Source organism: Sceloporus undulatus, chromosome 6 (genome assembly GCF_019175285.1).
Source record: "Sceloporus undulatus isolate JIND9_A2432 ecotype Alabama chromosome 6, SceUnd_v1.1, whole genome shotgun sequence".
NCBI classification, from domain to species: domain Eukaryota; kingdom Metazoa; phylum Chordata; class Lepidosauria; order Squamata; family Phrynosomatidae; genus Sceloporus; species Sceloporus undulatus.
In genome coordinates, this window is record NC_056527.1 from 136,850,737 (window position 1) to 136,874,947 (window position 24,211).

At 43.9% G+C, this 24,211-nt stretch overlaps 1 protein-coding gene across 1 annotated transcript; it reads right to left on the reverse strand.

Moving 5' to 3' along the window:
* Positions 1-705: 705 nt before the first annotated feature.
* On the reverse strand, positions 706-17,243 carry SCN3B (sodium voltage-gated channel beta subunit 3). Its single transcript, XM_042472308.1, has 6 exons — positions 16,183-17,243; positions 11,529-11,692; positions 9,477-9,702; positions 7,383-7,521; positions 6,621-6,721; positions 706-4,815 (listed from the first exon to the last, which is right to left on the reverse strand). The coding sequence occupies exons 1-5, from the start codon at positions 16,235-16,237 to the stop codon at positions 6,658-6,660; spliced, it is 648 nt and encodes a 215-aa protein (XP_042328242.1). The 5' UTR covers positions 16,238-17,243; the 3' UTR covers positions 706-4,815; positions 6,621-6,657.
* Positions 17,244-24,211: the final 6,968 nt, after the last annotated feature.

The window sequence follows — 24,211 nt, forward strand, 5'->3', positions numbered from 1 at the left end:
CCTCACTTTATTTTGGTCAGTTTTGTTGCTAAGGTTTGAAGGACTGGATTCTCAACCCGTGCTTTGCATTCGAATTTTCAGGTGGTGGGTGGCATAACATAGCTCAGGGCTGTACGCTGCTTGGGCGACTTTCCCTTGTCCAAACTCCCCTTGCAGTGCTGGAGACTTTGGAAACCGGAGGAGGGCTTGTTCAACACAGAATTTGTGTTTTTATCCTGTGCAATGGTGAGGATGGCTCTCATCCTGCCTCCTCTTTCTCTCAATTTGCCCGCCTGGCTTGGACCCTGACAACTCTTAGTTTTGTATGTTTTCTTTGCAACACCCTGAAAGAGGAGGGCATAGGGGAAGCATAATGGGAACAGACTGGAGACCAAACAGCACCCCTTCCCCAATTCCCCAATTTTTCCTTCAGCTGGAAGGGTCTGAAGTGGGAAGATGTAACTCAAGCTGAGCCACGTGTAGGAAGACTCCTGGCTGTGTCTGTAGGAGTTGTCTGTGTGTCTGATTCTGTATCTATAATAAACTTTGCGCTGTGCGCAAGGTCTGATATAAATTGATTTAAAAAAAATCAAAACCACAAACTTGACTGCTAGAACCTAGGAGTTACAAAGGCTACAAAGCCAAAATCTTAATGTAAAGTAGCTAGGGAAAAAATGGAATAAAAGTATGAATAAAATATAATGAACAAAAGACACTCTGTGGGTTGTTTGCTTTTTATTATTATTTTTTAAATATAATTTTTATTTTACAGTCTCTTTCTGAGTCTCCTCTGCTTTTTCCATGCAATGCAGACAAGACACAAGTTGCCTTTGGAGATGAAGACATTGTACAAGATTTCTCCTGCATGTCTGCATAAGGCACCCAGTCTGGGAACATGGCACTGACTGTCAGAAAGACTGTATGAACTACTTGATGAGAAGACAGGCAAAAGAAAGCATCCTTTTGGGGAAATGATGGAAGTAATTAAAGGGAGACAGAGGAAAATAGTAAGGGGCCTGTCTGTTCCATAGAGGAGGCTTCTGAATTCTAGAACATGCATCTTGGAAGTTAAGGTATCATCAGATTTTATTACTGTAGGTATAGAATGCAGATACAAACTAGCTAGGGAATAGTAATACAACAATCTTAAGGTTAACATATGCCTCACCCAGAAAGAAGCCTTCTAGAAGGGTTCTGTGGTTTTCCATATTCTGGTTGGAGTCCAGCTATTTTCAAGCCCAGCCAGAATGCCCAGTGCTCATAGATAATGGGCATTATAGTACAACTGTTACTAAGCCATAGGTTCCCCTTGCGTACTGTTAAGGATCGTTGCTGTTCTTGTGTGCCTTGAAGTCATTTCTGACTTAAAGCAACTCTAAGGGGTTTTCTTGGCAAGATTTGTTCAGAGGACAGCTTGCCTTTACTTCCTCTGAAGCTGAGTGAGGGTGACTTGCCTAAGGCCACCCAATAGTTTCCATGGCCAAGTAGGGGTTCAAATCCTCATCTGTGGAGAATAGTGTTATATATTTACTTCACGGAGTAGAGAGATGATAAATAGTGCTTGGCCTGGGAACAAAGGCTACAACCTAGTTTTTCCTACATGCAGTTGTAGATGCTGCTCCCAAATTTGAACAACTTTATCTAATGTAGCATATTATTTCCCTAAATAATAGAGTAGGTCACCATACACTTACAAATTGGCCTCTCTTGCCATAGTAGGAAACTGTAACATAGGCCTGTCTTACCAAATTAGTATAAGTCAGGGCTGAGCTACCAGTCCTCTTATGTTTTTAGTTCCTGGGATCCTTCACTATTGGCTATGCCAGCTAAGACCAACACATCCGGAGGTGAAAAACATCTGGGTGGCTAACACATCCCATACCCTTGCCCTCAGGATTACTGAGATGGAGACCTGAGTACTGTTTGGCAATACACTATCATAAAAAATAACCAGCAGTTGTGCTTTCTCTGAGGTTGTTGCGTGTGATGCCTAGAGCAGCTGGTCATTCTGCAAGCACCTACATGCCCCCTTTCTTTGGATTTGGTGGGTGTCAACCTTTGTGCAACAGATGAGCTGAAGTCTTTGGCACCCATTCCACAATTATTTGCACAACTGGCATAATTAGGCTGGTGTATATTCATGCTATGCTAAAATGAAGTAGGATCTTGGTGACTATGTGTAAAATGCTTGGAGCACTCAGGGAAAAATGTGTGTGCCATCAAATTGTTTGTCAACATACAGTGACCTCATGGATTTCATAGGTTTTTTTAGGCAAGGAAGGCTCAGAGGTGGTTTAGCCAGTTCCTACCTCTGAAATATAGCCTACTGGCATTCCTTGGTGGTCCCCCATCCAAGTACTAACCAGGCCTGATCCTGCATAGCTTCCAAGATCAGATGGCATCTGATACCTTTAGGATATTTAGCCCCCTAAAGTGCATGATACATATGATTTCTTCATATTAGCTGGAGTGGCTAAATTCGGGGAGATTGGAAACTACCCAGCAGAAGTAGCATTTCTGATGCAGCTTTTTGCCCATACAAGTATAAGTGAATTTGTATCTAAAAGCAGTTTTAGCAATTGTGCCTTGTCAACAGAACAGGAATTGCAACAATGGAAACGTCAAGTTTTCTGCTACAAGAAAATATTGCTCAATATCTTTGTACTCATTTGCTCATGGTGACAAAAACAGGATCACAACTTGCCTCAACCCACCAGAAGCCGGGAATTTTCATCTTTGAGCTGAACCATGAAGTCCATATGGTGTTCCTTAAATCTTCAAGCACAGGTAAAAAATACAGTCGATTTAGTCCCTTCCCTTCTATCATTCCTACTCATTGCACCAACATGCTACATGCCTAAAAGCAATACCAAGTGAGATGGAGCCAATACACAGTAGGTTTGTAATATGTGATATGTAGAAAGCATGAAGGTGAAACATCCTTACATTTGATACAAATAACCCCTTCTGTGTAAATTAAATGATTTATGCATTTGGTGAAGTCTAGATTCGCTGGTGGTAACTGCAGATCCCAGTTTGTTATTTTGTCTGGAATCAGCAGATGATGGTTGGACCAGACTTAGTAATACATAGAGTAGACTCACTGAAATCAGTTGTTTCTAAGTTGACCATGATTTAACTCATCTTTATTTGATTTAAACTGGTCTAGTAACCCAATGTTTAGCCTAAACAGGAGGGGATAAAAGCATGATGAAAGATCTTAGGCTGATGAGGGCTAATTGTAGTTTGCTACATACCAAAGTAGACGTTTTTCTCCACAAAGAGGAAGGGAGCATTTGCCATTGCTCATTCTTGTTACAAGAAGCCATGGTTTGTTAAAGCCTGAAACTAGTTCTGTTGGATTGCATGGGGCTATACTATGTATGTTTCATTGATATGATTATTCACTGTAAAAGAGGATACGCATGGGTCCCAACGCCTAGGGACCAATCTGATCTTTTCAAGCAGTTGGCATTTCAGAGGTCTCTTCCAGTCCAATGATTCTGTAATCTCTAGTCAATAGTTCAGGTGCATTCATTTAAGTAATTGTATTGCTCTTACATTATCGAAGCTTCTTTATGAAAAGGCAGAACTGACCTCGGTTTTCCTCACTGTTCTGCCTCTACAGTCATGTAAGCCCTTACTGGTGAGGCCTCTAAATTTTAATATCATAAATATGAGAGGGAGAGAAGAAGAGCCCTCTGTAAGGGATAAAGGAGACAAAGAAAACGGCTTCTTTGACTGCACTGCAGCCCCATCACATGAGTAAAGTTTCTCCCATTTTATTCCTGCCCTGCAGCCTGAGAACATTGTCTTCTGCTTAAACATGTTGCCATGTTCAGCCAAGGCATAATTCTGTCCAGTTGGAACTGTCTGTATTGCTTCAACATTAGGAGTACAGCAAAGAATACTCCAGGCCTGACTGAAAGCCCATACTTGGTGAGTTTTGTGATCTTTCCTAAGCTGAGCTGACTTACCTTGCCTTGGCCAGCTTGACCACTTTTATGATCCTGCCAAATGGTAAGGCTTTTTTCTACTGTACATCAGATGCAGATGTTTGGTAAAGTAGATATCTATTGCTGCCCACTACATCTTGGCTGGCATTATTTTAAAAGATTGCTGTCACTACATCTCTGAAAACCCAACTAAGTTAACTGATTCTTGTCTCATCCACATCATGATATGCCACAAATACTACAGTATGAAATTAGCAAATAAAGCAAGCAGAAGATGTTTTCAGATGTCACGTATCCCAGAGCTCAGCCTGATATGAATATAGTATCATTTAGCACTTCACTATACCCTAGAAATGTCTTTGCTCCTGGAACGTCCCGTCTTTTTTCTCCCATTGTGTGCAAATTGACAAACAGTTGTCTCACCATATTTCTCCTGCCTGGTCTGCTCTATTGCTGCTGGAGAAATCAGCCATGCTAGTGATTTCCCCCAAAACATACCAAGACCCTTCTACGACATCACTGGGCTAATATTATCATTAACACTGAAGATCAGAATGGTTAAATAAATGTTGCTTGCATTGCCCCAGGATAGCTATGATGTTGAAAAGCACCCAAAGGAAACTCTGCAGTGAGAGATAAAAGTAGTATTTACAAAGCTATTGAGAAGATGCTGATGAAGGAGCTACTTCAACCTTTGCCTCCTTTGATTCAGCATGCCTCAAAGGAGGAGTCTCTTTGGCAGATGGGCTGAGAGCTCAAGATGAGAGCCATGAAGTCAAAGCAATGTCCGAGATAAAGGGAAACAAATTTACACTGTCTCATCCATGGTTCCTCCTCCTTGGTAGTGGGCGCCTCCATATCTGTCTGCGCCTCCACATCCCTGAAAACAAGAAATAGGCTGAGTGTGATTTGATTTGCATTATTCAGAGGTGTGTTACAGACCACCCGTTTGGGGCGGCCTGCACCCGCCCCTTTCCCTGCTGTATCAGGACTTCAGCTGCCAGAACGACAGCCTCTGAGGCCCTGATCCGCTGCTTTCCAGGCCACTTCCCCACAGCCTGGAAAGGGTTGTCCTTGGGGCTTCAAGCCCCAAGGACACCCGGCGACAGTGAGGAGGAGGAGAAAGGGGCCGCTTGGCCCCTTTGTCCCTTGCGTCACTGGTGCAGCCGTCTGAAGGCTGCACCAGCAACGCAAACAGCAAAAGGATCTCCATTTTGGAGTTCCTTTTCAAGCTGCGGAAAGGGCGCTCTATGCGCCCTCGTGCAGCGCAATGACATCACGTCCGCTCTGCCTTGTTTGGAGGTGGCACGTTCGTGACATCGTCATGGCGGCCCCCGTGTGGAACGGGCACCGCCATTTTGTATGTGCTGAGCACATACTAGGGTTGGGGGCGTCCGGAAGGGATGCCCCTTTCTAACCCTAGTACGTGCTGAGCACATACTTTTATGCCTGTCTGTAATGGGCCTAAATTTGGATTAGAGATTTGAAATTGATTATTTGAATTCAGCAGCCAACACATGCACTCAAAACATTAAAAAAAATTAACTATGTTTGATATAGCTTAAGAACAGACTGCATACTGGAGGACTGCATGGGAAGGGCAACATTTAAAACTTCTCCCCATTCACAGGCTCTACTAGCAGTGCACTTAAAGTGTCATCATTCCTTTCTAGTACCTGTTGTTGTTTGGCTTTAGCCATTTTTCAAAGCTTCTCTGAAGTCTGAAGCATGTCAGAAGGGAAGAGAAGAGAAGGCAGACTGCCTCATTGGCAAATAATTGGGTATGTTTTTAGTGATGGCTAAAACTTTCTCCAAACTCCATTGGGGTTTGGGGCAGTGCCAAGAGAACTCAGGGCCCATAAAAATGGAAACCCAGCAGCTGACCTTGGTTAAGTCATACTTTCTCAGCTTCAGAGGAAGGAGATGGCGAACCTTCTATGGATAAATCCTGCCAAGAAACCCCCATAAGGGGCTCCATTAGAATCACTGTAAATTGGAAATGATTTGAAGGTGCACAACAACAACAATCAGATGTATTAAACAACAAGCACAAACCTCAAAAGTCTGCCACAATATTCAATTTGTGGTTGTTAATTGCCATCAAGTCAGTTTTGATTTATGGCGATCCTGTGAATGACAGACCTCCAAGTCACCCTGCTATTGATAGCCCTGATCAGGTCTTGCAAACTCAGAGTCATGGCTTCCTCTATCAAGTCTTGTGTATTGTTTGCCTTCAAGTCATTTCCAACTTATGGTAACCACAAAGTTTTCTTGCAAGTTTCTTCCAGGGGGGTTGCCATTGCTGTCCTTTGAGGCTGAGAAACTGTGACTTGTCTAAGGTCACCCAGTGGGTTTTTATGGCCAAGTGGGTATTCAAACCCAACTTGCCAGGGTCATAGTCCAGTGCTGAAACCACTGCACCATGCTGGCTCTCACTAAGTCACCTGTAAAGCAGTCTTCCTTTTTTCCTATCACCTTCGACTTTACCAAGTATTATAATCTTTCTCTAATGGCCCATGGCATCTCATAATATAGCTAAATTATTCAATAATGCCAGCCTAATCCACAACCTGTACTGGCCTGCTTGCTGCTAGACATGACAGAAGACATCATTATGAGACATAGACAGAGATTTTTATCAACCATCAGCCAACTAACCAGATACTTTTTTCAGCACTCTCTCACCTTGATAACAAGTTCCACCACACTGTAGTTTCATCTTCTATTCCTCCACAGGCACAGCACAATTTTCTTTGTTTTCGGATGGAATGGCGAGGTAATCAGTCCTATAGAGCAAGATAAAAAGGTTGAGAAATCTAAACTGCCATTCTTTTATCACCTTGCCTGAGTAAGAGACTTGGTTCAATGATGGAAGCATTGGCTTTTCATACAGCAGGTTCTAGGGTTGAGCCATGACACCTCCAGCTGAAACGAGCATCTCAGCTGGAATGGGAAACTCCTCTGCCATAATAGGATTTCTGCAAGGCAAACAATATGGTGGTATGGTATAGGGTTGTCTGGTTATGAGCCTATGCAAGGCAGCCTCATGCTTGTACTCTGTTGTATACAGGCAGAAGCATATACTGGCATTACAATTTATGAGTAACTTTAGTAGGATTTTTTTTTACTAAGGATTCTTTATGGCAGGGTGACCCCATGAGTTATTGCACTAACACCAACCCTAGTGATGCTACTGGATGTATCTTCACATGGGAGCATTCTCTGCAGTCTTTCCCAATCATTCTCGCGATTATGTACATGTGAGCTTCCATTAAAGTGAATGGGGAAGCCCTTGGGGATAGGGAGCTCTAGGTTTGTATTGCAACATCTGCAGCAAAAAAAATATTGACCTAGGACCTCTGTTCCACCCTCATTGTTGGAACGAGGCACTTGTGATTTGCTTCTTCTCTTGTCCCATTCCAAAGTGCTTAGGTTTTACATACTTACGCACTTTCCTGGGCAGCCTCCTCTGCTTTAGCAACTTTTCTGTAGCAGTAAACCATTTCTATGAGCAGCCACAAAGTGAGGAAGACCAAGAGGATATACATCATTATTTCAGAAACGATAGATGTAACATCCTCTCCAGCTGTACAGGAGATAAAAAAAATGGGGAAAAAACTGTTGAGGCCTCCCTCCCCTTGAGATTGTGCTTTAAACTCTTGAGTCTTCTAAGCAGCCACCGGGCAGACCTAATTATTCTTACAAGATCCACTGTGCCCATAGAGCACCTTTCAGTCTCAAAGTCAAACTTTCCCATTAATTAATCCATTGTTGCAAACAGAGCAAGAATCCAGTCATTGCAGAGCAGTACAGCCTCAGGGCATTTGAATGTCAACATTTCTAAAATGGACTTTCCTTAAGACAGTGCCCATGTACTTCTTAAGAGCGCCAATGAAGTATTCATTCAGTGCATGCTGAAATTCATCTTTGGCAGAGAATGTTGAAGGCCTTGTAAAACTATACATCTCAAGATTCCATAGGACTGAGCTACAACACTTAAAGTGGTCCCATGTTAGAACCAAGCACTTATGCTCATAAGTGTTTAGTTAACCCAACGTTGGAACAGTAAGAATGCTAATAAGGTTATATGAAGGAAATATTGTCATTTCAGATTGCCACCTAGAACTGGGTGAGATGACCGAGGTTCTACTGTCTTTGAAAGGAGCTTGTGTTGCCATCCACCCACCTGCTAAATCTCTGGCAATAAGGCTGACAAGGTGCATGCATGGCAGGTGCCACCTCTCTGTGTTCTTAGCACATGCTTAAATATGCAGAGTTGCTGAGATGACATACTTCACTTGGGACAGAGAGCCTATGCCCATCCTAGGAGCTCATAACATCCTCCTTGTTCTTTTACATCCCCCTCTGTAGATGTTGTATATTGTGCTGAAGACAGAGAAGATCACCAAGGAATGGAGACAACGGAGGGAAGGATCTTCAGCAAAGAATATAGAGGAAGAGAACAAAGAAAAGGGATATACAGCTGTGGGCAGAGGTGAGGGAGAGAACAGTATAGACACAGCTTAAGGGGAAATATGTGACAGAAGGAAGCTGTCTTTAGCATAGCAGTCATTCATCTCTGCTTCAACTGAAGTATTTATGATTTCAACAAACTACTCAGAAAAGCCTGATTTTGTTGCTAGTTTCTAATCACCATTATTTAAAAGAGAAATCTGAAATGCCTGGGGATGGAAAAAAATACTTTTACATAAGATGTGGTATCATTACTGCAACCAAACTCACACTATGTCGACACAAACTCTGTGATTTTCAGAGGGACCTTTCGGAGGAGTGAACAAACAAAAGCATAAGTCTTTTGGAAAAGGAGATGGTTTAGGTAGGTCCAACATAGCACATGACAAATGTTATGGATCACTCCTTGGGTGTGTTCAAAATTTACATAACTTCTGTAGTTGCGTTTGCATGCTCAGTTTTTGCAAAAATTGAAGGTGGCCTTTTAAACAAAGCAAAAGGCATGAATTGACCTTCCAAATTTTTAACTTAGCTACCCTGCTTTGAATCATAGGAAGTAGTGACACTCTGCCACACAGCTGTCACAATAACTTAAGCATTTTGCAGTGGCAAGGCTATGAGGCATCTCACACTTGCACACACATATATAGCCAATGGCACACAGCAAGTGTGCTGAGGCTACTTTGAGAGTTGTCCTTAATTTGGCATCTACAGATTTCTGCGTCTGCATAGGAACTTTGAATGTAAGAGAAAGGGATTGGAAGCTGGGTAACCCTTCCTTGGCTATATCATTATTTTGTTGTTGAAAGATCCAAACATTGCCAAGAGATACTAACATGAACTCTATAAGACATCTGTTCTCAGGCTTTCTACTCTGAAGGAATCCTTGAAATAATTTCCATCTCTCAGGCACCCCCCTGCATAAAAAGGTATTATATCTATAGTTGAAAAATAAAAACCTCCCCAACCACAATCTCTTGTGGAATCCCTGGCAAACTTTCCCAGAACACTAGAATTCCAGGAGACCCCAACTGAGAAACCCTGCTATGAGGGATTGTCCCATCATACCATCTTCCACTACTGTGAGGTGGATCAACGTTGTTCGGGTGAAGACCGGACGATGGCTCTCAAAGTTGAATTCCCGGGTGACATTGCAGGTGTAGGTCCCTGAATCGTTCAGGGAGATGTTGAGTACCGAGATGGACACGTCCTGCATGTCTGCACTTCCATTCCACTGCAGCCGGCCACGGAAGCGGCTTTCAAGTTCCCGTTTCTCATTTCTGTACTCATAGATCTGTAGAGAGTAGGATAAGGAAGGATACAGTCACTCCCAGTCAACTGTACTGTCACCTAATAATTTCTGCTTTGCTCACAGCCCTTTTATACTAGACCTTTAACAGTGAGATTCTGCTTCTTTTTTTTTCTTTTTTGGTGATGGTTACATGATATGGAGTCTTGGGAGTTTAGGCAAGCACTAGATCTCTCTGGCTAAGAATTCTAATTACCTTTCCCCAGACTGCAAATCCTAGATGTCCATAGGATGAAGCCATGGCATTTCAAGGGGGTTCATAGAGTTATAATTATGTAGTGTGAAAGGGCTCTGAGAATACAACTACACTGTAGGAATAATGCAGTTTGACACCACTTTAAATGCCATGGCTGTATCCTACAGAATCCTGGGATTTGTAGCTTTGTGAAGCACCAGCCTTTGGCAGAGAAGGCTGAACACCTTGTAAAACTACAGATCCCAGAATTACAGTTCCTACTGTAGTTCCTGAATCCAGTTCCTAATTCTACTTAAGGGTAGATTCACTGACTTCAATGCAGACTGGTAAACTGGTATTTGTGTAAATCCCACTGATTCCATATGTTCACGGTAGATATGACTTTGGATTTAATCCTGCATATCAGCGGATGGCAATGGCAAACCACCTCTGAAGAAACTTGCCAAGAAAACCCCATTATAGGGTCACCATAAGTAGAAAATTTCTTAAAGGCACACAACAACAGCAACAACAACCAAAACAGAAACAAAGAAGCATTACCAAGACATGCAGCCTATTGACTTGACTTCTTTGGCTGCCCTGTGAATAATGCAGCATTTGGTTGGGGCTGGGGTTTAGCAAATGAACAACTTTACTGGGAAATAAAGATTTTCTACAACATGAAAATATGCAAAAACAGCATGTAAATGTGCACATCCCTCCTCCATAAACTCCAAGGCACTTCTAGATCCACCAATCAGAGCTGGGGCAAAGGGTGCATGATTAGAATAGGAGAAGAGAATGCCTCTGAGTGCATTCTGAGCATGAGATTTGTTCTCAGTACTGGAACTAAATTGAGCTCAGGCCTTTCAGATGGAAGTTCACTGCTGGTAACCCCAAGCGTCCTTAATTTCCACACCTTATTTTAATTTAAAAGGGTTTTTTTGTTGTTGAATTAATAGTCCTTGATAAAGCGATGCAAATCAGCCAAACGTCTGTCTGTTGTTTACGTCTGATTTATGGCTGCAATCTTTTTTTCTGGGAAAAGAATTTGCTCTAACCTGCATACTCTTCAGAAGACTGCAAAGGTATCCCATGTGCTCTTAAACCCTTCCTGCAGGATTCTTGACCCTAGAGAAAGGCAATGGGAAGCCACCTCTGAAGAAATCTTGCCATGAAAGCCCTAAGAGAGGGTTGCCAAAAGTCAGTAAGCTTGAACACACATGACAGCAACTTGTTTGTCATCATGCAGATGTGCCAGGCTTACCTACAGTTACAGCGGGCCCTAGGTTTCTGCTGGGATTTGATCCCAGGAGCCCTCTGGATACCAAAATCCACAGATGCTCATGTCCCATTATATAAAATGGGATAGTAAAGTGGTGTCGCTTTTACAAATTGGCAAAATCAAATTTGATTTTTGGATCTTTAAAAATATATTTTCAAGCTGTGGATATTTGAATCTGTGGGTGCAGAATTCATGGATATTAAGGGACGATTGTACTTATTACCTAAGATTCCTCCTCCTCCTCTTTATTCCTCCCATCTTAAAGCAAGAAAGAGAATAATATGGTCTGCTCTCACAAGTCCTTTTCCATTTCTCATCTCATGCAGCTTGTGGTGTCCAAAGGTTACTTACAGGAATATCTTGCCCCCCTTCAGTCTTGTAGTACCATTTCACCACAGTGTTGGCAGAAACCTCTTCTCGCTTCATGCAGGAGATGCACATGAGCTTCATGCGTGAACCCTGCACGGCCTCTTTCTCCGATGGCACTTCAACACATACTGCCGAACAGACACCCACTGGAGAAGAATGGCGGAGGCACCAGAGTGCATGTGTAAATGTTTACGACAAAGTGAGAGACCCATGTAAGAGGAGAGTAGGGGGAGAAGAGGGAAACAAACATAGACAGGGTGGAGCGACACAAAGAACAATCTGTTATTCAAGTCTCTGCTAGTTCTCAATGAAAATAAAGCTTTCTATTAATTGCTGGCATTCATTGAGAATGGATTAAATATCAGGATTTGTAAAAGCTTCCCTCCTTGTGGGCTGATATCAACCAATAATCCATATTTAATAATAGCTTTGTGCTGAACTAACTATGGCTTTTCAGGTTGTGCATGTGCGTGTGAGCTGTTTCTTCCCATTCCTCTAACAAACCAATCTGGTTTTGCACCTTTTCAGACTTTAATTGTTTGGGCTAAAATTAAAATTGACATATTGAGATCTCAGTACATATTTGAGACACAGCCCACCAACCGGGCATTATATAACCCAGAATTGGTACTTTGCACACATAAAATGTCAAAAAGAAATTTTAAATTGGAGAATATTTATTTCTAAACAGAGGCATTAGTCAAATACACTACTAAGGCCTTCTTCAAAGACTACATAAAATCATGAAAGCACAATACATAATACATGATATCACATTGCATAAAATCACAATTCAACTGGTACATGCCCCCATTGCCTGTAAATGTCTATTTGGAACCAAAGTTCAGAAGTTTTTGGACCAAGGACTCTCAAGCCATTTATTGGACGAGTGGAAACGTGTGAACAAAGGAGAAAACTTTTGTCCAGTATACTACATCCGATACTTGGTTAAGTATATGATCGAGGCAATAGTGTCACAACCCTGGAAAAAAGAGTGATCACAAGTATGGGACAGTTTTGGAAAACAAGGTCAGATTTGGAGATGTTCCCTAAGTTGTCAGATAAATGAGGGATTCCTGCACTTAGTTAACTAAACTATACTTAACTAAGTAGCTAATGTAGAATACAGGCCTTCATGAAGGCAGTTGGTATATAAAAAAGCAGATAATATTCAATAATAAACAGATTTAAATGGGCTAAAGAAAAATTAACCATAAGAAAGATTTCTGAAGAAGGGTTTAAAATCCAGCAAATGGCTTGCATGTTCCTGGTCCAGAAATGTCTGAATTTTGATTCCAGGGACAAGCCACAGGGAATGTTCCAACGTAATTATGATTTTGTACAATGTGATATAATATATTCTCTTGTTATCCTTGTATGATTTTATATAGCCCCTGAAAAAGACTTAAGAATATAAACAGACTGAACTATGTTGGGCTTCTTGACTAACAAAACAACCATCTATTGAGCATCTTGAGACAAATAAACATTATACAAATGCAATTTTTTGAAACCCTTTGGGGATAAGACTGAGAAGCACTTTCATTTTCTCCTGCTGCATTTATAAGCTAAAAGCTCACAATATTTTCAAAAGGCAAGCATAACATTTGAATGATTAAACGCTCCAATAAAAGCCCACAGGCCATTACTTTACCACAGTGTCTGCACATTCTCTGTGGGAGAAGCTACACTGTGGAAATAATGCTATTTCATACCACTTTAACTATCCTACAGAACCTTGGGATGTGTAGGTTTGTGAGGCGTCAGCACTCTTTGGCAGAGAAGGCTAAAAACCTGGGCAAACTACAAGTCCCAGGATTTATTATGATGCAACTAAAACACTTAAATGGTGTCAAACTGCCTAATTTCTACAGTGTAAATGCACCCTAGGACTCCCTAAACCTCTTCTTCCCATTTTTGTTCCCTCTAGCGGAGCTGTGAATTTTGCAGCACACTTTTAATGCATCCACTCAAGTGTCTGGTATCAAGGTTTTAGAAATGAACATCACTCAACAAGTAGAACATTTTTCTTGCAAACAGATATGTCTATATATTCTTTCCAACTGACACCCAATAACAGCAATTTCTTGGTGGCAGGAGAACTATGTCAGTAGTACACCTAAATGCATGGTTGGCATGGCAAATATCCCGGATTTTCTGAGCTAAAGAGTTGGCACTTTGCTCTAGGGTTTCATTTACCCTAAAGGGCATTTTTAAATAAGACTCTCAAAGCACTTCTGAGCCACTCATATGCTTTGTGCACGCACAGGAATGTTGCTAATGCAAGAAAGCAAGAGGAAGAATGCTATTTGAAGAAGGATGTGCATCCTACACAATCTAAGTATTAAAAGATACAGGTAAAGTACAAACTCTCATTTAAGTGCCGTGTTTGAAAATACTCCAAAGTCTCAAAGCACTCAGGTTCTGCTACAACTGACTGAAGAGAAAGGATGGGCATTCTCTTCCCTTTGCGATACTTTCATTTAGATTGCTGTCCAAATAAGACTCTCATAGACATACTACTCTGAAAAGTACAACCTTCCTGGTTTACATTTCTGAGATCAGTGCTTCACACACACACACACACACACACACACACAAATATTCTCCAATCATTCCTGTATTCCCTTCGCAAGTAGCCCCACAACTGGGGAGGAGTGACAGACACAATACTGGTTTGGAGCTTTGGCACCCAGAAACTCCCAGTAGCCATTTCAATGTCTTGTGCATGGCCTTTTTTTAAAAAAGGAGAAGAAGAAGAAACTGCAAACAGTGGGTAGATTTATTGTAAAACAGAACTGTAGTGGCACCTGCTGCTTTTATTACTGAGAGAATAAAGATGGTGGGTACAGTTGAGAATTGCTCCACAGTGCTCCTGCTCTGTTTAAAGCTCAGATATGTGGATTCTGTGCACTTTGCTTGGGGAAGGGCTGTCCAAATGGGTACTTACAATTTATATGCGATTTATATGTGCTATTCTCTGAGCCCAACTTCCATCTGGTAAGGATTGGGATTGGGGAAAAGTCAGCAGCAAAGGTGAGGCCAGCAAGGAAAGGTGAGGCCAGCAAGGAAAGAAGCAAAAGTGTATTTCCTTCCACATTCCCCAAGACTTGTCAGAAGGACTGTCAGATGTGCCGCAACTGCACTATTCAACCTCTCTGACAGCCTCTATAAAGACTTTGAAAAACAGAGCTAAGCATACCCATTTCATCCCTTCATAATATTAAACTGTGGTTTGAGGGAGTCGAGCAAGGTGGTTGAGAACATAGTTGGGAAGGCAGCAAACATCTGGCCCAGGGCTCCATCAAACCTGGCACTGCAATACTGTCTTTTGGTAGTATCTGAGAAACTCAGTCCCACAGAGCCATTTCATTGCATTGGCCAGACTCAGAGTTCATGGCAGAGGTGGGCAAAATGCATCCTTCCAGATGTTTTTGGACTGCATTAGAGCCAATGAGGGCTGGAGGAATGTCAGGTGCTATAGTCTACCAGCCTGGATAGCCTGCTCTAGGGTCTCTTCCTTGGCTATCTTTCCCCCACTCAGTGTGCTCTGTTGTTGCTGTTGCTGTTGTTGTTGCTGTTGTTATATTTATTTATATGCTGCCCTTCTCCCAAGACTGGGACTCAGGGTGGCCTACAATACTAAAAACACAACAATTAAAAGCATACAAAAAATCCCTGTTCAGATCTGGAATCATAACACAGCCAGCCATTATTTTATTGCATTGGCCAGATCCATAGTTTATGGTGGGGTGGACAAAATGCATCCTTCCAGATGTTGTTGGATTGCAGTTCCAATTGGCCCTAGCCATTAGAGCCAATTGTGGTTGGAGGGATGCTGGGAGCTATATTCCAACAGCCTGGACAGCCTTCCCTAGGGCTTCTTCCTTGGCTATCTTTCCCCCACCCAAAGTGCTCAGTTCTAAGGTACAGCCTGGAATCCACATTCAATGAGAACATCAGGTAACTCCGTTTATAGGTCTAGGTAATGGAGCCAGTCACCAGCAAAGCCAGCTTCCAAAAGGCATGTCTCTCCTGCCACACTTTGTATGGGGAGTTCTGCCTACAGTCACTAGCATTGACTCTGCCAACAGGAGAAGGATGTGATTCATTGATCGATGGATGGGATCTATATTCTGCCTTTCTCCCACAAGGGGATTCAAGGTGGCTTACATTAATTTTTTTTAAAAAAAAGATAAAACTGAACCAATGATTACAAAATTTTAAAACAACAACAACAACACTATACCAATAGGCTATTTTTTTAAAAAATTTAACCGGCACATAGATTGCCATCTCTTGCCCCTCTTTCAGGTGGAGCTTGGCATGATCCAGAGAGGTGACCTCCATATTGGCACCCCCTCCTCCATCCCCAAACCAGACAACAAGGATCCTGGGGGTCCTGGGGTTGCAAAGACCCTTTGCCAACCACCTTCCTGGGGTCTGCTACTGCTGGGGGTGGGGTACCCAGGCAACGAGAAACTACCTCTTCCTAGCCAGTCTTCTCCTGTTGTTCCCTGGCACCAATATGGTCCCCCTCCCAGCCCCCTCTACCCCCCATTTCGAAAAAGAGATCGATTTCTTTGATCCAATGGGGGGGGGGTGGAAAGGCACCCCAGGGAAGGCGAGCACCTACCCCAAAGCACCACCAGCAGGGAAGAGGCAGAAGCCACCTTGGTCAGCGCAGCCATGGCGAGGAGGAAGAGGCAAATGAGGAAGGCTTCCCAGTCCTGCTTCTGCTGAGACGGCTTGCTCACAATGGGACCAGGAGGGATGGGCTGAGAACAGATAGAGGCAGGCTGGGAAAGAGGAGGAAGAGGAGGAGGAGGAAGAAGAGGGAGAGGAGGAGGAAGGTGCCTCTGAGTCCTGCTTTCCTGGAGCTGGCTAGAGCTTAATGGGATCCGCTGGGAAGGATGGGTTGGGGTCGGATGGAGGGAGCCTGGCCAAAAGGAGGAGGAGGAGGAGGAAGAAGAAGGAGGAAGGCACCTCTGAGTCCCGCTTCTGTGGGGCTGGATTGCACTCAATGGGACCCCGAGGTTGGGATGGAGAGAGTCTAGCTGGGAGGAGGAGAAGGAAGAGGAGGAAAAGGAGGAGGAAGAGGCAAAGGAAGAGGAGGAAGAGAAGAGAAGGAAAAGGAAAAGGAAAAGGGGAGGAAAAGGACAAGGAAGAGGAAGAGGAGGAAAAGGAAGAGGAGGAAGGTGCCCCTGAGTCCCGCTTTTGTGGAGCTGGCTTGCACCCAGTGGGTCCAGGAGGGATGCTCTAAGCGCTGATGGAGAAATCCTGGTCAGGAGGAGGAAGAGAAGGAGGAAGGCGCCTCTGAGTCCTGCTTCTCTGAAGTTGGCTTGCGCTCAATGGGAGCCCGAGGCTCGGATGGAGGGAGTCTAGCCAGGAGGAAGAGGAGGCGGAGGCTGCCTTGGGAGCCCTCTGGGCGCGGCCAGGTTCAGCACCAAGGAGAGCTCCGTTCGGGTGCCGCCTTCCCTGGACAGCTCCCCCCGAAGGCGCCCATTCAGAGGAAAAGCAGCTGCTCCTCCTCCACCTCTTCCCCTCTCTCTCTCTCTCTGCTGGGGCTGCTTTACTGCCCTGGAGCCCCGAGGAGGGACGGGAAAGGGGCCCCGGCTGGCAGGAGCCCCGCCGCCTCCTGCCCCAGCCTCTCCGAAGGAAGGAGGCATGGGTCCCTCGGGGAAAGAAGCCAAAAGAAAAGGAGGAGGAGGGAGGCAGGGCTGGGGAGGGTCTCTCCAGACAAGCATGCGCAGAGCAACCCTGAGCCAAAGCAGTCCCCCCCACCAGAGCAAAAAGGGACGCTAGCCTGCCTTCCTCTCCCCTTCTCTTTTTCCCTTCCTTCTTTCCTCCCTCCCTCCTATCTTTTCCTCTCCCCCGCCTCTATTCCCCCTTCCTTCCTTCCTTCCTTCCTTCCTTCCTTCCTCTCTCCTCTCTTTTTCTTCCTTCCTTCCTTCCTTCTTTCCTTTCCTCTCCTCTCCCCTCTTTTTCCTTCCTTCCTTCTCTCCTCTCCTCTCTCTTTCCCTCCCTCCCTTCTTTCCTCTCCTCTCCCCTCTTTTTCCTTCCTTCCTTCCTTCCTTCCTTCCTCTATCCTCTTTTTCCTCCCTCCCTCCCTTAGAACAAGTGGTGATTATTATTGTATTCCACCATTAAAAAAAAAACTTATGATGACTCTAAAGCGAGCCTCTTCTAGGGTTCTCTTAGCAGACGGGGTTGCCATCCCCTGAGGCTGAGAGTGTGGGGACTCACGGAGGAGTTTATCACATGGGAGGAATTTCTCTTAATTTCGAATGAAAAGAAAGTGGGGCCAGAATGCATTCACGTGAATTCGCTAGTCCAGCAAATTTATGTGAATTCCCATTGCCTAAAAATAGCTTGCCATTGCCTGAAATTGCATGTGATCACCTCTCATGCAATAACTTGAAACCCCATGATTGCATTCAAACTGACTTCCCATTGCCCAAAATTGCGTGTGGTGGTCTATCATGCAATAACGTTAAACCCCATGATTGTGTTCAGATTGCCATTGGATTATAATTCCAATTTCCCTTGTCTGATAAACTCCTGCATGGGTTCTTGTGCCTGAGCGAGGATTCAAACCCTGGCTACCAAAGTCAAAATTCAAGGCTCAAACCACTACATCAAGAGCAGTAGAGAGGTTTTTTTTTTCTTGCCTAAAATCCACTGCCTTTTCTTTCTGTCTGTCTGTCTGTCTGTCTGTCTGTCTTTCAGTGAACAGGAGTTTTCCTTTCTTTGCGCTTGCAAAGCTTTCTGGGAAATCTTCCTCCTCCCTGTAAATCTCCCCATGTCAAAGAGCAGCAGTATTCAATATTCTCTCTCTCTCTCTCTCTCTCTCTCTCCAAAAACCCATGCTCTGGCCCATGCCAGGACAGCTTTGGCACTAAGCCTGCCAATCGCACCATGTTGCCTTTTGTGGAATCCCTCGCTAGGCTTTGCTGCGATGAGTTTTGCAACAATGACCTGAACGGTTCCAGAGGTCACAGTCTGGCCAGGCAGTTTCATAAGAACTGTGTTTGTGTGTGTGTGTGATCCCACAAGGCTGCCATTGTGACCAGCCCATAATGCTGACATTTGGAAAGCACCAAAGGTCATCCTTACAGCTGGAACTGCTGAGATATCCTCTCTGCTCATGTTGTGGGGGGGGGGGGAGGTTTAGTGGCAGGATCAGGCTGGGACACTTGCACGCATCTCCAACTCTGTAGGGCTCTCAAGGTCAGACTGGATGGACTCAGATGCTCTTCTGACAATCTGTTTTGGTCTGGCACCTCTCTTTTGTGCATATAAAAGATGGTCGCTGCATCTTTGCAAGGGTTATGTTCAGAGAGGGGCTTCCTTTCAAAGAGATGGTCCCAAAGGAAACTCAGCCAAGAGGGTCTCTGGACCATAAGTGCATGCCCTTGCTGCCACATTCTTTGAGCTGGGCCATGTCTCATACATAAAAATGCTCCCTTCCTTCCTCCCTTCCTCTCTGCTCCCTTTTTTCTTTCTTTCTTCCTTCCTCCCTCCCTCCCTCCTCTCTGCTCTCTTCTCTCTTCTTGAGGGCATGAACAATGGACACTCCTTCTTTGTCGATCTTTAAACAGAGGTTGCATGCCCATCTTTTGGAAGTGCTTTAGTTGTGCATTCTCACATGGCAGGGGTTGGGACTAAATGACCCTTGTATTCCTTTCCAACTCTATGACTCTATTGGGAAGAACTGGGTTGGTTGGTTCATTTCGTCCTGGAGTTATTTGCAGCTTGTCTCCATTTCATCTGATATAATCACTGCTGTGTCTAGTGGGAGGATATTTATCCATGCTGCTTTTTATAGACTTTGAGAATCTGTTGAGAATCCTCTTGTCTGACAACCACATGCTCACAGAAGCACAGTAGAAAGCATGTCTGATCATGGCAGGCCAGGTGCGTGTCATGAAATGCAAACCTCCAGATGTGGCAGGGTATTTGGGTCAGCAAGTGCAAAAGTTGCTGTCTGGGCATTTATAAGAGCAGACAGGAGGCAAGACCATTTTTAGGAGATCTTGTGATCCTGGAGAAACTAATCCTGCTGACTCAACCGCTTACATCTGTGGCTGCAAAACTCCTTCCCCTCCTTCGTTGTCTCTCTTTCATAGGATGCCTCATCCTTCAGGCATGTGACCCAGATTTGTCTCCTGATTCCCAAAGTCCAAATTAAATAGTAGGATGGATTGATCTTTCTTACATATTCATTTTTAAGCATTCTGATAAGGAAAACACAACACAACAAAACATACTTCAGTGCTTGTCTCCTTTGTAAAGATTCCCTCTTTCACTCTCCACAACCACCTCAGCTTCAGTTTCGCATTAGTGTCTCTCCGCCTCAGAGGAAAGCAAGGGCAAACTCCCCTGAACAAATCGTGCCAAATGACAACAACAACAAAACATACACACACAACCATGATAGCTTTGCCCTAGAATCTCCATAAGTCAGAAACATCTTAAAAGCACATGCATCTACAACAAAGAACTGATTGCTTATTCTTTTAACTATGGTACAGTGTGACATATGTCATATGTCCCCCGTGAAGACTGTATATACTGCAAATTCTTATACCAGAGAGTAATTTAAAAATAACCAGGTCCTGTTACTTTATTTTTATTTACCCATGGAAGCAGCATGATCTTGACATTCCAATAACAGGCAAAGATAAGCTTTATAATAAAACACTTGTGCTTTGCCCTTAAACCCACCATAAAATGTAAGTCCACACCATTGTGGGCTGAGTGGAAAAGGGAAAACAATGGCTGAGATTTGACATCACAGACTACATCTGGCAGTTGTACAAATCTGTAGTTATGTTCCAGAAGAGCTGCCAAACCCTGTTAGTAACTTGCAAAAATGTGCATCTGGGCACAAGAAAGAGTGTTTCAATGCATACTGGGTGCTCCTGATGAATATCAGACCCTTTAAATGAGTAGTGGGTTCTTCTGGTGTGGCGTCAAGGCACTTCTGATGTGCACTGGGCATATCTAATGCACACTGCAGACTTCTGATGTGCATCAGGCACTTTTGATACGTCGAACACTTTTGATGCACATTGGGCACTTCAGTGGTGCTCCAGAACTTTATAAACAGAGACTGGATATGCATCAGGAGAGCCCTGATCTGCTTTGGTTCCCACTGCACATCTGGGCTGTGGTGAATCAATCACTCCACTTGCTACCATTGATTAACGGCCACCCATATTTTATAACATTTGATTGTTGTTCCGTGACTTCAAGTCATTCCCAACTTATGGTGACCCTAAGACAAACCTATCATCGGGGTTTCTTGGCAAGGTTTGTTCAGAGGAGGTTTGTCATGGCCTTCCCCTGAGGCTGAGAGCATGTGACTTGCCTAAGGTCACCCAGCGGGTTTCATGGCTGAGTGGAAAATCGAACCCTGGGCTCTAGAGTCGTAGTCCAATGCTTAAACCACTATGCCATGCTACAGCAGCCCTACAGTAGATCCAGACATTGAGGAACTACTCAGTTCCATTTCCCACACATGTAAGTCTACTTACAAATAATAATAATAATAATAATAATAATAATAATAATAATAATAATAATAGGTTTTATTTATATACCGCCCAATCACTGGGAATCCGAGCGGTTTACAATAGAGGGGATAACAGACAGTTCCCTGCCCACAGGCTTACAATCTAAAAGACACGACACAAAAGGAGAAGGGAATGGTGAGGGGGGGGAGGGAATCAGGTCCAGCATTCTTCTCTCCCTCTGAGGCCTGGACCAAAGCAGATGGACCGGAGGGAGGGCTCTTCTTCTTCAGGCTAGCCAAAGGGGTAAGTCCCATGCCCAAGTCCAGCTCATGCTCTCAAGGGCCATGGACAGTCAGCAAAGATATGTTCTGTGAGCTCAGATATGTGTGTGACATTCTGTTTGTTCACAGCAGCAAGCAAATAGGAATCAGGTGTTCCCTTCGTACAACAGGGGAATACCATTTGTTTTCATTCTATTTGCAAGGAAAACACTAGAAGCTGTGGTGGTCCGGATTAGCCTTCAACCTCCCCTTTAACCAAGTGCATTTCTGAAAGAGAAAGTAGGGAAAATCTTTCTCTCCAAAAGGGAAAGGGGGGGGGGTTATGTCACTGGCTCAGATAATCAGACCTCTTTATCCCTTTAGCCAGAGAGGAGAAAGGGAAAGAGCGAAGGTGTGTGTGTGCATGCAAGCGAGTTACACATTGATGAATATGAATCGTGAATGCTAGAGAGAAAAGAACCACTCTCTGTGCAAGGGTTGCTATGGGAACTAGTCCAGCCAGGGCAACATAGGGAGAATATGGGAGGGGGAAAGCCCTGGCACGCTGGCATCAGGACAAGAAAGCTAGTAGATTATATATACATATATATGTGTCCAAGACATCTGCTGCCAGCAGTGTCCATCGTCTCCCAATGATGCCTTCTCAACTGGGACCGAGAAGGAAAACCAATGCAAGGGCATCTGGGTTTTGTGTAATCATTGTCGGGATTTTTTGCAACCATTACAGCAACCACAACAATGCCTTCCATTTTGCAGAGAAAGGATCAGCCCCGCATTTCTTTTGGTAGCTTCCTCCCAACTGTTAGAGTTTAGGAGACCCTCAAACTCATTGGCACCTTAAAGGATAAAAAGGACTCCTGCAGGAGCTTTGGGACTAACTTAGAAAAAGGCATGACTAGCATAAGCTTTTGTGGACTCCCTCCATGAAAGCTTATGCTAGCCATATCTTTTTCTGAGTTAGTCCCAAAGCTCTTGCTGAACTCCTTCATGTATTTTTATGCCGCAACAGAATTGGAATGCTGTTAGCACCTGTTCACCACCCATAGTATTATCAACAGATAATAATCTGGTGAAATCTGAGGACAGAAAGGTTTATCGAACAGCCTTCAGCAAAGATCACTGGATTTTTTTGGGGGGGGATATGAGAGCTTAGCATTCTGTCAGAGCAATAGCCTTACTCAGTTACCTTTGCTTCATGGACAAAATAATAATAGAATAAGAGCTGGAAGAGATCCCAAGGGCTATCCAGTCCAAACCTCTGCCATGCAGGAATACACAAAGCATTCCCAGCAGATGACCATCCAGCCTCTGTTTAAAAACCTCCAAGGAAAAGACTCCTCCACACTCTAAGGCAGCATAGTCCATTGTCAGACATCTCTTACCACCAGGAGGTTCTTCCTAATGTTCAGTGGAACCTCTTTGCTTTTAGCTTTTCCTGTAGCTTGAATCCATTGCTCCATGTCCTTGCTGGAGCAGGAGAAAACAAGGCTGCTCCATCCTCAGTATGAAATCCCTTCAAATATTTAAACAAGGCTATCAGGTCCCCTCTTTACCTTTTCTTCCTCAGGTTTAATATACCCAAGTCTCTAAGCTGCTTCTCATAGGGCATGGCTTTCTGATCTTTCCCCATCTTTGTCACCCTCCTCTGGACCTGTTCCAGTGAGAAGAAAGAGATAATGGAGCAAGCAAGACTCTTCCTTCTCTCTGTTGTGATTTCAGGAGATCGGTATGGAATATGGAGAGAACACAGTGATCTAGAGACAAAAACAGTTTGAGTCTGATTTTTGTTTGTCTTTAAAAAAATCAGCCCCTCAAAATAGGCCCTAGAACATGAAGCAACCTTTATACCCCCACAGCTGTTCTGCACATGGCAGGCACAATATTTAAATGTTTCTTGAAACTTGTCACAAGGAATCTGTCTCCTGGCTTTTTCAAGGTGGACCTACTGGCACAGCTGGGTGTATGCCATGAGAAAAGCCCATTCTTCTCCAGACAGTTGTCCATAGCATAATTATAAAGGGTTAGCTCAAACTTTGTTACCCCAGCTCTGCAAAGTTGTGGGTTGAATTTGGCAAGTACTTCCTACCAAAAGAAAAATTAAGGACTCTCTCTCCGTAGATGTTCTCTCTAGATGCACAGACAGATGGGCCTCTGGAACTCTCTCAGGAAGAGACAAAGAACAAACATAATGTTTCATGCTTTGTGTCACTTGGAATTCCACTGCAACTTGGCTTAATAAGAGACCATCTGTTGGTAGGACTCGTCTTTGCCCACTCTTTCATATTCATATATGCTGGACTCCAGTGACTGCTGGAGAACCCAGTGGTACTTACCACTAAAACTAGCATCCTAGGAGTGGAGTGTGTGTGTGCACTTTCACATCACTTGGTAATTTATTGTGACCCCATAAATTTGATAGGGTTTTCTTAGGCAAGGAATACTCAGCAGTGGTTCTGCCCATTTCTTCCTCTGAAATATAGCTTACAGCACTTGTTATTAATTAGTGGTCTCCCATCTGAGTACCAACCAGGGCTGACCCTGCTTAGCTTCCAAGATTATATGGGTTCTGGTGTCTTTAGGGTATTCAGGCTTTTTGTTGGTGGCGGTGTGTGCCTTCAAGGCCTTTCCAAACTTATGGTGACTCTAAGGGCGTATCACGGGGTTTTCTTGGTAAGTTTCTGCAGAGGGGGTTTGCCATTGCAATTCACTGAGGCTGAGAGAGTATGCCTTGCTCAAGGTCACTTACTGGGTGTTCATGGCCAAGCGGACATTCAAACCCTAGTCTCCAAAGTCATAGTCCAATGCTCAAACCACTACGATACGCCAGTGGGTTTACACTGCCAGGCCAGGATAGCCCAGCACTCAG